Here is a 12,500-nt window from a genome sequence, read left to right as displayed (position 1 = left end):
GCAGGATTTTTCCTCTCTGAACTTTATGAATCCAAACTTATATGAAATACGTTGTGTTTTACATGGCTCAAGGTAAATGATAAAGTTACTTTACAGGGTAAACAGTCACAATGTAGCACGAAGTTGTTGGCATTTAGTGCCCAAGAAACATTCAGATCATTCATTCTCACACTCGGTTTTTATATTTACGTTGTCCCTTATACATTAAAGAAGACAGAAAATAATAGTATCAATAATAACTACGGAAGTTTTAGAACTCCATAGGGGCAGTGGCTCAGCGGTAAGGTATTTGCTTCGTACCCGAAAGGTACCAGGTTCGATCACCCGCCGCCACTGCGCTGTGTGGCCTTGAGCAAGTCACCTCGCCCTATCTATCTCAATTTGCGGCGCTTCACTGCACTGCGACTGACGCCTGGGTTATTCCAGTCTTCCCTTGGAATGGACTCTAGAGACAAATTTCCCCTATGGGATGAATAAAAGGAATTTTATTTTATTTTTATTCTATTTAAATAACTGACATTTGATCATTCCTAACTGCGGAGGGTAAGAATGAGTTAGTGAGAACTTTTCATAAAAATGGATGGCAAACATTTTTTTTTAAATTAAAAAAAGACACAGAAAAACGGTTAATATTGATACTCATAAATAAATAGGAAACACGTTATTTTTTAATCACAAGATAGAAAACTTTAAATTTTAAATCCCCGAGATAGAAAATTCCCAGTGCATTTCAATTCCGTAATTAGTGTAAACATTCCAGTGTGTTAAATATATAAATGATCGTCGATGTGCACTCTGCTACTTCTGACCTTCTGATTGGAAAGGGGGTGGGGGGGGGGGGGGGGGGGGTGAGGTGGTTGGGCTGGTGATGGGTGGGGGGGGGGGGATTTAAAACATAGCCAGGTTGAGTGCTTAGTTTTGTTTAGTTAGGCCAAGATGATGCCGTATGTGAAAACTGACGTAAAATCGTTTTGTGGATTGGATAGGGGAGGCAGCTGGACTCTTGAACTGTTGAAATACCGTTCTTTTTTCTTTATCTTTTTTGTTGTTGTTGTTGTTGTTGTTTTTGTTGCTGTTGTTGTTGTTATTGTTTTTTTGTGTTTTTTTTTTCGGAAGGAGAAGGGGGGGGGGGGGGGGGGGGGGGGCAGGGGGGTTGGGAGTAGTGGAGAAGTGTTTACTTCATATTTCGATAGTTTGAAGTACCTAATACCAAACTTGTCAAAAATAGGGGATTTATGCTAAGACTTGGAAACTTGTTGAGCACTGTGGGGTCCATTCATTAGTATATCTTGCTGTTCGTCCATCCATCCATTCATCCATCCACCCATCCATCCACCTACCTATCCATCCATCCATCCATCCATCCATCCATCCATCCATCCACCCACCCACCCATCTATCCATCCATCCATCCATCCACCCATCCACCCTCTCATCCATCCATCCATCCATCCATCCACCCACCCACCCATCTATCCATCCATCCATCCATCCACCCATCCACCCTCTCATCCATCCATCCACCCACCTACCCACCCATCCATCCATCCACTCATCCATCCATCCATCTATCCATTTCTATCCATTTCTATCCATTTCTTAACCCCCATCTCTATTTATCCCCATAGCGTGCTCATAACCATTTAGTCGCGTAGTGAGGGATGGGCTATTCGCGTGTCTAGCTTATTTTAACGCCCTGTTCAACAAGATGTATAATGTGTGTGTCCGTCCATCCCCCTGTCTCTCCTCTCTCACGTCCACCAGTCCATCTGTTCAAAAGTTTTTGAAGAAAATAATAAGAATATTGGCAAGTTAACGACTACGATGGACGAGCGACGTTGAGGAAACGAAGATCTGTCCTAAGACTCTTGAACGGCTATATATTGTGGTCTTTTGGTATGACACTCGCTTTCGGATCGGATAGTCCTGGGTTCGAGCCTCGCTCGGCGCATAGTTGAGTCCTTGGAAAAGCTCTTTACTCACATTCTCTCGTCGTACTCAGGTGTAAAATGAGAACCTGGTCGTTATCAGCGTTGTCTCTGTCCAAAAAATTGTAATATCGCCTAACAGGCGTCATATTCCGTCCTACATGTTAAATGTTACTGTTGGTCAGGGAACCTTATTAAGCGCTTTGAGCACGTTTAGTGGATATTGCGCTATATAAAATCTCAATTTAATTTTAAGAGGACAGATCTTCATTTTCTTCCACGTCGTTCGTCGTCGATCGTTGTAGGTTGTGAACGTAATCGTTAATATTTCTGTCTTGCTTTGTCTGGAACTGTTTCATACACACTTTTTTCAGATCTTGAGCTAGATGAACTGGATACCTTCTTGGCCGGAGTGTGTGTGTGTGTGGGTGGGGGAGGGGGGGGGGGCGGGATAAAGACCATACCGCCTGCGCCGCACTACTCCTCCCCACAAGTTGCCTGTTGAGCTTTCCTTTTTTTTCTTTTCTATATTTTTTGATGGTAATACCAAATCTTTTACATCATAATATGGAATAGCCAGGTACATATTCACACCTAAGTTAAATGGGGTTATATGATGTTGAAATTGCCTTGACCAAAGACATGATAATAATGGTGATGACAATGATAATGATAATAATAGTAATAATAATAATAATAATAATAATAATAATAATAATAATATATATATATATATATATATCTTTCTCTTTTTCTATCTTTCTTTCTCTCTCTCTCTCTCTCTCTCTCTCTCTCTTTCTTTCTCTCTCTCTCTCTCTTTCTTTCTCTCTCTCTCTTTCTCTCTCTCTCTCTCTCTCTCTCTCTCTAGTTTTGTTTCTTTCTTTTTTTCTTTATTCTTCCTTTTTTTCTCATTATATTTTGTTGTCATTTGAAGCAAGGAGTTTTTGGCCCCGAGGCTGGAAGAGGGTAACGAGGATGTTGTGACTTGTTTATGGAATGATGGGAAATGAAGCAAATTGGGGATGGGTTGGGAAGGCGGTTTGGTGGGGGGGGGGGGGGGGGGAGGTTGGAGAGAGAGAAAACGACGGTTTGGGGAGAAGGGGAAAAGGATGGTGGTTGTGGAAAGGGGGGGGGGGGGGAGTTAGAGAAAAGGGAATATATCTAGAAGGATAGGTGGATGGAGTGGAGTAGAGATAGAGATTGGAAGGGGCTGTTGGGTTGGGGGGGGGGGGTTAGAGAGAAAGATAGAGAGGGTGAGAGAGAGAGTTAGAGAGACAGAGAGGGGGGTTAGGGAAGGAGAGAGGGAGAAAGAGAGAGGGAGAGTGATGGGGAGAGTGAGGGGGGAAATAGAGAGACGGAGAGAGAGAGAGAGAGATAGATAGAGAGAGAGAGAGAGAGAGAGAGAGAAATGATGAAGTTCGACTTCTTGAGACTACAGTCTCAGGTTTGAGAGTTTTTGCCTAGATGAGCGCCATTCTAAACGACCGATATTTACATTGGAGGCCGACATCTTCTCTGGCTCAAAGTCTTCATTAAAAAATGACACCGATTAGTTGACATGACAGATATGTTTGATTTTGGCGTGTGGGCCAGATTGAATCATGTATATATATATATATATATATATATATATATATATATATATATATATATATATATATATATATATATATATATATATATATATATATATATAATCATTTACAAAGAATGAAAATAATTTCTCTGGATCTAATCCTGTCGGTTGTTTTTTTTTTTTTTTTTTTTTTTTTGTTTTTTTTTTGGTTTTGCTTTTGTTGTTTTTGTTTTGTTTTGTTTTTAAATATTTAAAAAAAAAAACAGGAACTTTGAAGCCATCTTGACATTTTATTCCAGACTGGGTTGGTGGAAAAATGTAGAGGAAACCCATGTCTGGGTATTCCGGAAGAGGGAAAGGAGGAAGCGGTTATGGAATGGAATAGGGGATGGGGTGGGGGAGGGGAGGGGTGGGGTGTGTGTGTGTGTGTGTGTGTGTGTGTGTGTGTGTGTGTGTGTGGGAAAGGGGGAAGTTCCAAAGCTTGCGATAAAAAGTTGGCAAATATGTGATATCGATTTTTTGAAATTATCAAGACAGGTTGTATCGATCTTAAATACTAACTGATATTATTAAAATACCTCGTCTTTTACCTCCGTCGTTGCTCCCCCCCCCCCTTTTCTCTCTCCTCTTCTCCCCCTCCCCCTCCTGCGTGACCCAATCTTCCATGACTCATCCCTATCTCTCCCCCCCCCCTCCCCTCACTCTCCTCCCATTTTATGTTCTACTTACTTTGAGGTTTGTTTGTTTTTGTTTTTTGTTTGTTTGTTTGTTTTTTTTTTTGTTTTTTTGCTAGATAATGGTGTCATTTATCGTCAATATTTGATGGATCGTGTTTTTGGCAAATTTAAGATATACTGGTGTTTTCAAGTTCGGCGCGTGCCAAATGTCTCAAATATGGACAATTCTCTTGACGTCGCGGGTTCGGCAGGAGTATTTGACATCATGTCGACGACGGTCATCTTTGACATCAATGTCGAGGGTCATCTTTGACATATGCTCGAGTGGGTTCGGCAATACATTTGACATCATGTCGACGGTCATCTTTGACATCAATGTCGAGGGTCATCTTTGACATAATGTCGAGGGTCATCTTTGACATAATGTCGAGGGTCATATCTTTGACATCATGTCGAGGGTCATATCTTTGCCATTATGTCGAGGGTCATATCTTTGCCATCTTGTTGAGGGTCATATCTTTGCCATTATGTCGAGGGTCATATCTTTGACTTAATGTCGAGGGTCATATCTTTGACATCATGTCGAGGGTCATATCTTTGACATCATGTCGAGGGTCATATCTTTGACATCATGTCGAGGGTCATATCTTTGACATCATGTCGAGGGTCATATCTTTGACATCATGTCGAGGGTCATATCGTTGACATCATGTCGAGAATCACATCTTTGACATCATGTCGACGGTCATCTTAATATATCCATGATATTTGAAGTGAATACCCTTTTTCGTATAACTCGAATTGTTGGCTCCAGCATCAGAGCTGCATTCGTCTCTCTGACAAGACATTTGGGAGCATTTTTGGACCATGCTTATAGCAAATCGGTTATTTTTAAAGCTATTTAAAATGAATTTTTCTTCTTTGTTTTTTCCTTCAGAAAATAGGAATTTTTGAAATTTCATGTTGGCAGCTCCTTTAAAAGCCATCTCAAATCATCACAACTCCCATTTCCTCCACCTCCTTTCCTTCCCCATCCCTTGTAGCGTTTCCTGTCATCTCTTGCGCTCCCCCCCCCCCCCCCCCCCCCCCCCGGCTCTTCGTCTTCCACCCTCCAGGCCCTCCGCCCCAAATCCTCCTGTTTAGCACCCAAAATACGCGGACATCACTAGATTACCATTACAAGACTTGGAAGGGATTCTTTGGGGTACCAGAGGTCTAATCCTAGCTTTTTTCGGGCAACCTCTCCTCCTCCCACCCTGAATTCAATAGATATTGTTTTTAGTTTTGGTATGTTTGTTTTGTTTGGTTTTTGTGTTTTTTTATTATACATGTTTATATGCGTTCTCGTTGAGGCGTTTCTTTGATTTCATGAGGAGCAAACAAACAAACAAACAAACAAGCAGGAGGGAAAGAGATAGAGATAGAGAGAAAAGGATAGGAGAGACTCCGAGAGAGAATAGAATTAGAGATGGGGAGGGATGGAGAGAGACAGAGAGGGGTTGTAAGAGAGCTTGAGAGAGAGAGAGAGACAGAGAGAGAGACAGCGACAGATGTTGAACCACACACACACACACACACACAAAACAGAGAGAGAGAGAGAGAGAGAGAGAGAGGGAGAGAGAGAGAGAGAGTGACGTATACAAACACACACAAACACACACACACACACATACACAGATTATAGGGAGAGAGAGAGAGAGAGAGAGAGAGAGAGGGAGAGAGAGAGAGTGAGAGAAAGAGAGAGAGCGTACATTCAAATGTAGGATAAACTGGAAAACGGCGAAGATCAATAACCGCTGTATAAATGGTGGGTAGCCGAAGGTCAAGGTTACAGCAGTTAGTTGTGCAAAGAACGTATTTAAACGCGTTGTTTGATTGGTTGACGTATCGTGACGTCATGATGATGCAGTGCTCATAAGATTTTCGGTGTTCATTGCATGGCTGTATCAATATCGAAAGAGGGAAGGGATAATTGCTGTCAGATACGATTATTCCAATCTCTGAACAAACAGAAGCGTCCGTATCCAAACCGTGAAAAGTATACATAATATATGTATACAACCAGCGGGCACCTATTAAATATGTATGCATAGTATAATATTTTTATACAAACTTATATTGTCATCGTCAGGATTTTTTGTGACGAATCGATACGTGGCCACGAATATTTTTTGAATAAACATTATTTATTTATTTATTAAATCGACTTATCCATTTATTTATTTATTTATTTATTTATTTATTTATTTATTTACTTTTTAAAATTTATTTATTTATTTATTTATCTATATATTTATTTATTTATCTATCTATTTATCCGGATATATGCGTATCTCAAATATTACATTCCTAGATTACCTTATCTTGTCTTATCTTATCGGATCGTATCATAATATTTCCTTATTGATACCCTGTTTACAGTAGAAGCTTCCAGAAACTGTGTATTGATTTACTACTGACATAAGACAAGAAACAAATTATAAACTATATATATATTTATTTATATACCTCTTCAAACAAAACAATGTATGGGATACAGGATTACCCTTCAGTATAAAATTCTTCTCGGATTCTGGGATTCTGTGAAGAAACAACTTGTGATATAATCATATAATAATAATATATCCTACTCATGATATTTATTTATTCTTTCATCACTGTGTGATCTCATCACGGATTCATATTGTTATAATATATTCAGATTCATATTGTTTTAATATATTATTGTTTAATATATTATAAACCAGCTCAGAAACGGATTCGTTATCATATATATTCATGTGGAACTCAAGAACTTGACAGTCTGTTTGTTGATTTTCTCTCATCTATTGATAATAGTTATTATTTATTATATCATACAAGAAGAGAATAATATAGAGGTGTCATCTATATTATTGGAGCCTAACGTATTGTCTATGTGGCATCTAGCAGAAAGGATGCGATTCCCTCAGGATTCTGTTATATATCTCCCAACAGCTCCCTCTGGGTAAGGTGCTACATAGGGTTGCGTTTTTATCCTACTTCTTTTTCTGATATTCAGCCTTCTCCTTTTCCATGTCCTACTCCTGCTGCTTTTCCGTCTTTTCCTCCTCCTCCACGCCGACCACCTATTCCTTGATCATGCTCCGCCTACTCCTCCTACTCATTCTCACTATTTTTCTCATTTACTTCTTGCTCGTCCCTCTGTTTTCTTTTTTTAAAATCTCATTTTTCTTACTTACTCTACGGCTATGTCTACTCCTACTACTAACACTACGAATACCTCCTGTTCTTCTTCTTCATCTACTACTACTACTACTACTACTACTACTACTACTACTACTACTACTACTACTACTACTACTACTACTACTACTACTACTATTACTACTACTACTACTACTACTACTCTACTACTACTACTTACTACTACTACTACTTACTACTACTACTACTACTACTACTACTACTACTACTACTACTACTACTACTACTACTACTATACTACTACTACTTACTACTACTCTCTACTACTATCCTTCTACTTCCTCTCTACTACTACTACTACTACTACTACTACTACTACTACTACTATACTACTACTACTACTAATACTACTACTACTACTCCTTACTACTACTCTCCTCTCCTCTCTCCTCCTACTACTATACTACTACTACTACTACTACTACTACTACTACTACTACTACTACTACTACTACTACTACTACTACTACTACTACTACTACTACTACTACTACTACTACTACTACTACTACGCCTGAAGTATATCATACCATACCATATAATATATACCATCTTAACAATCTAAAATTAAACATTTCCATCTATTTCCCTTTTCCTCCTCAGCTGTGAGTACGGGTCCCTACGAGCAGCTCCACTACCCTTTCACCCCCTACACGAAATCCCCGACATGGGCGACACAGCAAACCTCATGATGGCCGCCGCCACCACCAACAACCCCGCCCTCACCAACAGCAGCAATAACAACAGCCTCAACCACAACCTGAACCACAACAACAACCCCAGCATCCTCTGCCCCAGTAGCAGCGCAAGCGGCACCATCGTCAGCGTTCAGAACAGTAACATCAACAACAACAACAACAACCTGGTGACCCCCAATCAAAACCACACCAGTGCCGCTATCACCAACGGGGTCATCGTGTCTACCGAAGGAGGTTTATCCACCCCTAACCCCTCTACGATTCTCACAGTAAGGATGATAATGCAGGGAAAGGTAATAAGACTCTCACTCTTATAGTCAGAAAATTAAATTCAGTTTTTTTAAAACTTCTTCTTCTACCAAGGCCAAAGCTTCAGGCTGAAGATTGTATGGCCGTCTTTTCAGTAACAAGGGTTTTAGAGGGAAGCAGGGAGCGATTTTTTAAAAGCCATCAGTCGAAAGGGCTTGTTTACAAGTGGTTGGTAGGGAGTTCCAAAGTCGGATGGTGTGTGAGTGTGTGTGTGTGTGGGGGGGGGGGGGGGGGGGGGGAAGGAAAGTGAAGATGATGGTTTGTTCTTTAGTTCCTTTTATTTGTATATGGTTATCTTCAACGTATTACCGTTTCGTGACGGTGATCACAAATTTATAACAGATCGACGCCGTAGGTCAGAATTTTTAATTCTTTAAAAAAAATTTAATATACGATTCATTCACCTCTTTGTATTTATTAAACGAGTTATTTCTATCAATAACACAACGAGCTTGCGAGTATTTTATAATATAACATTACTAAGAAATGATAGGAGGGGTGGAATAATATCGGTATTTCCATTCTTAAATTCTTTTATTTTTAGATTTCTTAGCTTTTTGTTGTTGTTTTGTTTTGTTTTATTTTTGTACTGTTTTTTTTTTTTAAATCATTTTCGATATGACACGAGGGGAGGGGGAGGGGAGGGGGGAGGAGGTTGTTTGTAGACATGTAAACAGATCCCTCGTGTCACGTGATGTTAATGTTGCCATGGAGAAAATGTAAACAATGGGTGAAGACGTGAGGAATTCGTACAATAAGCTGATTGGTGGGGATGTTTTGTTTCTTATTGATTTTGTTTTTTTAGTTTTTGTAATTTAAAAAAAAAAAGATATTTTTTTATAAATACTAGTTGCTGTTGTTGAAAATCTTTTCTTCTTTTTTTTATTTGTTTATTTATTTATTTGTTTATTTATTCATTTGTTTAAGTATTTATTCATATATTTATTATTTTATTATTTATTGGATTTTTTCTCTTTTTTTTTTTTAGCGAGATGGGTGTAATGTGAAGAGAAAGAAAGGGTAAGGAGAGAGAGAGAGGAGATGAGAGAGAGAGAGAGAGAGAGAGAGAAAGGGAGAGAACGAAAGAAAGAGAGTAGAGAGTAAGTGAGTGCGTACGTGTGTGTATGTGTGTGTGTGTGTGTGTGAAAGAGAGAGAGAGAGAGAGATCGAGGGGGAGAGTGAGAGAGGGAGAGAGAGAGAGAGAGGGGGGGGGGGGCGAGGGAGAGAGGTGATAATGAGCAAAAGAATCGAGGAGAGTAATTGGGTGCATATTATATTTTTCGTTTTTTCAAGAGCATTCCAATGTTTTAAATATAATTTAGCTAAGACAAACTGTAAAACACACACACACACACACACACACACACACACACACACACACATATACTCACTCACACGTACAGAGCCAGATCTTTTAACTCACTCAATCCTAGAGATTTTTGCTACTTTTCAAAATTGGAAAAAATGTATTAAAATGAACATGTACCTACATAGATAGTTTTATTCAACTATCATTAACATGTAAAAACTAAAAACATTAGCTTTGATACTACGCCTATAATTTGTCTCAGAATAATTATAATTATAATAAATAGGCATGGGATAAAAGTAAGACTTGAGCTTTTATATAACGTGCTCAAAGCGCTTTACAAGGGGTCCCAGACCAACAGCAACACGTTACATGTAGAATCAGACATGGCATCTGTTAGACGATATTAAGTTTTTTTCGGACAGAGACAACGCTGTTAACGGCCAGGTACTCATCTTACACCTGAGTACGGTGAGAGAATGTGAGTAAAAAGCCTTTTCCAAGGACTCAACTATGCGCCGAGCGAGGCTCGAACCCAGGACCTTCCGATCCGAAAGCGAGTGTCATACCACCTGACCACATAGCCGCACAAAGTAACCCTGGGTAAACTACGGATATAGATAGTATGCGCTTGGCTAAGAAGCTCATAACATTGCCATCCGGAAGTATGACGGACCAACACACAAAACTGTGTGTTTCCATGAACGTTTATAGTCGGGTTAATACAGTTCAGTGAGCATAACTCATAAACGCGGATGGCAAAAAACAATAACAAAGACCTGAGTGACTTCATCTTCGAACTATCTATAGTCGTTGTTAGGGCTGAGTGGGTTAATATATTATTGTAGTTCAGCTTCTCAACTCATATCGTTCAATCTGGAATCAATTAGGCAACCCTCTCGCGTTCTCTTGGAAAACACGTTAAAAAATAATATATAATATTATAGTTTGGCCAGAAAACCAGAAAAACTATTACTCCCAATAATATCAAGGGGAATAGAATCAACTCCAATGTGTTGAAAAGACTCAAACCCGGGACTTCTTTGAAGAGGTTTGAAAGACGATTTTGACAGAGAGAGAGAGAGAGAGAGAGAGAGTAAGAGAGAGAGAGTGATAGACAGAGAGGAAGAGAGAGAAAGAGAGAGAGAGAGAGACGAAAGAGAGAGAGATGAGAAAGAGAGAGAGAGTAAGAGAGAGAGAGAGTGAGAGTCAGAGAGAGAAGGGGGTGGGGATGGGTGGGGGGGGGGGGGGGGGAGGAAGTGGAGTATCAGATGTCCCGTCTAACATTTCACTTTTAAAAGCTTGAAATATCGAAATAACGAATCACGAACTTATTAACATTTCCGGTTGTTGTTTTGTAAATAGAAAAATGCGGGTTATTTCTGTGGGGTTTTTTTTTTCTAATTTCTATTCTGTTGTTGTTCTTTGTTAATATTTTGTTCTTTTTTTTTTTGTTAGTTGTTTGTTTGTTGTTTTTTGTTTTGTTATTTAAAATATGTTTTAAAATCCTGTTTATTTATTTATTTGGGTTTTTTTTCGTTGGTATATCGATGATGTGTAGCCTACATATATGCAGGTCTGACATCTAAACGCAGTTATGGGCCTAGTTTAACGTTAATGTAATGGACAATATTTTGGTCATTTTTTTTTTTTGAGATCTCCATTACAACAATGAGGCCATAAGGAATTGGGTTATCAGACCTGCAAATAAGTGCACGTCGTTTATCAATAATATGGTTGATTGTTTAAAAAACTATTATTATTTTTTAAAATATTTTTTGTTCGTTGCCAGTAACCTTAGTTGTTGAAATGTCGAAAGGAAAATGATAATACGGCATACCATGTTTATCGCCTTACAGGCGTCATGTGTGTGTGTGTCTTGTCCTACATTGTTGAGTGTGTTAAGTAGTCGTCTGCTTGGTACTCCTTGCAAAGAGTTTTGATCACGTTTATTGGATATTCCGCTTTATATAAGCTCAAATTTTGCTTTGTATTTTGTTTGTTTCGTTTTTTTTTTTGTGGGTTTTTATTTTGTGTGGTTTTTTATTGTTTTGTTTTGTTTAGTTATTTGTGTGTGTGTGTTTTTTTGTTTGTTTTTTTTTGTTGTATTTTGTTGTATTTTGTTTTGATTTCGTTTTTTTTTTGTTTTTGTTTTTTTTTTTTTTTTTTTTTTTTTTGTTTGTTTTTTTTTTTTTTTTTTTTTTTTGTTTTTTTTTTTTTTTTGGGGGGGGGGGGGGTTCATGTTTGTTTTCTCTCTTGGTTGTTGTTGTAGCTGATTTTAATTTTTTGTTTGTTTTTGTTAATGCTTTCTTTAAAAGTGTTTAGGCCAGACTAAGCTTCTTTTTTTTAAAGAAGAAAAACAATGTTTTGGCCAGTTTCCCCCAAAGTAGGCCGGTGCGTGTAACCTTTCCACTCTCCACGCGTTGTATATAATATAGACTTGTAAAAACTGTTAACTCACTCAATCCTAGAGATTTTTGCTACTTTCGAAATTGGAAAAAAAATGTATTTAAAAATGAGCATGTGGATAGATAGTTTTATTCAACTATCATGAACATGTAAAAACTAAAAACATTAGCTTTGATACCACGTCTATAATTTGTCTCAGAAAAATGGAATAAATAGGCATGGGGTAAAAGTAACCCCGGGTATACTACGGATATAGTCGGTGGTAGGGTTGAATGAGTTAAGACTTACATATTATTATAATCGTTTTAACACGCACCGAGTTCACACCATCTCGAACCGAAATGAATA

At 38.5% G+C, this 12,500-nt stretch overlaps 1 protein-coding gene across 1 annotated transcript in view; it reads left to right on the top strand.

Annotated features, from left to right (window-relative positions):
- The window catches only part of LOC144957602 (poly(rC)-binding protein 3-like), a 243,585-nt gene that overhangs the window by 33,572 nt on the left and 197,513 nt on the right, over positions 1–12,500 (top strand). Inside the window, 2 exon segments of the mRNA XM_078888945.1 lie at positions 6,603–7,167; positions 8,031–8,418. Of these exon segments, the coding sequence (XP_078745071.1) occupies positions 7,097–7,167; positions 8,031–8,418 (459 nt within the window). The 5' untranslated portion in view covers positions 6,603–7,096.

The sequence above is a fragment of the Berghia stephanieae genome, chromosome 12, assembly GCF_034508935.2.
Source record: "Berghia stephanieae isolate SIO BIC M18660-M18661 chromosome 12, UCSD_Bste_1.3, whole genome shotgun sequence".
In the NCBI taxonomy this organism is placed as follows: Eukaryota; Metazoa; Mollusca; class Gastropoda; order Nudibranchia; family Aeolidiidae; genus Berghia; species Berghia stephanieae.
Note: the sequence above shows the minus strand (reverse complement) of the source record. Positions and strands in the feature narration are given on the sequence as shown.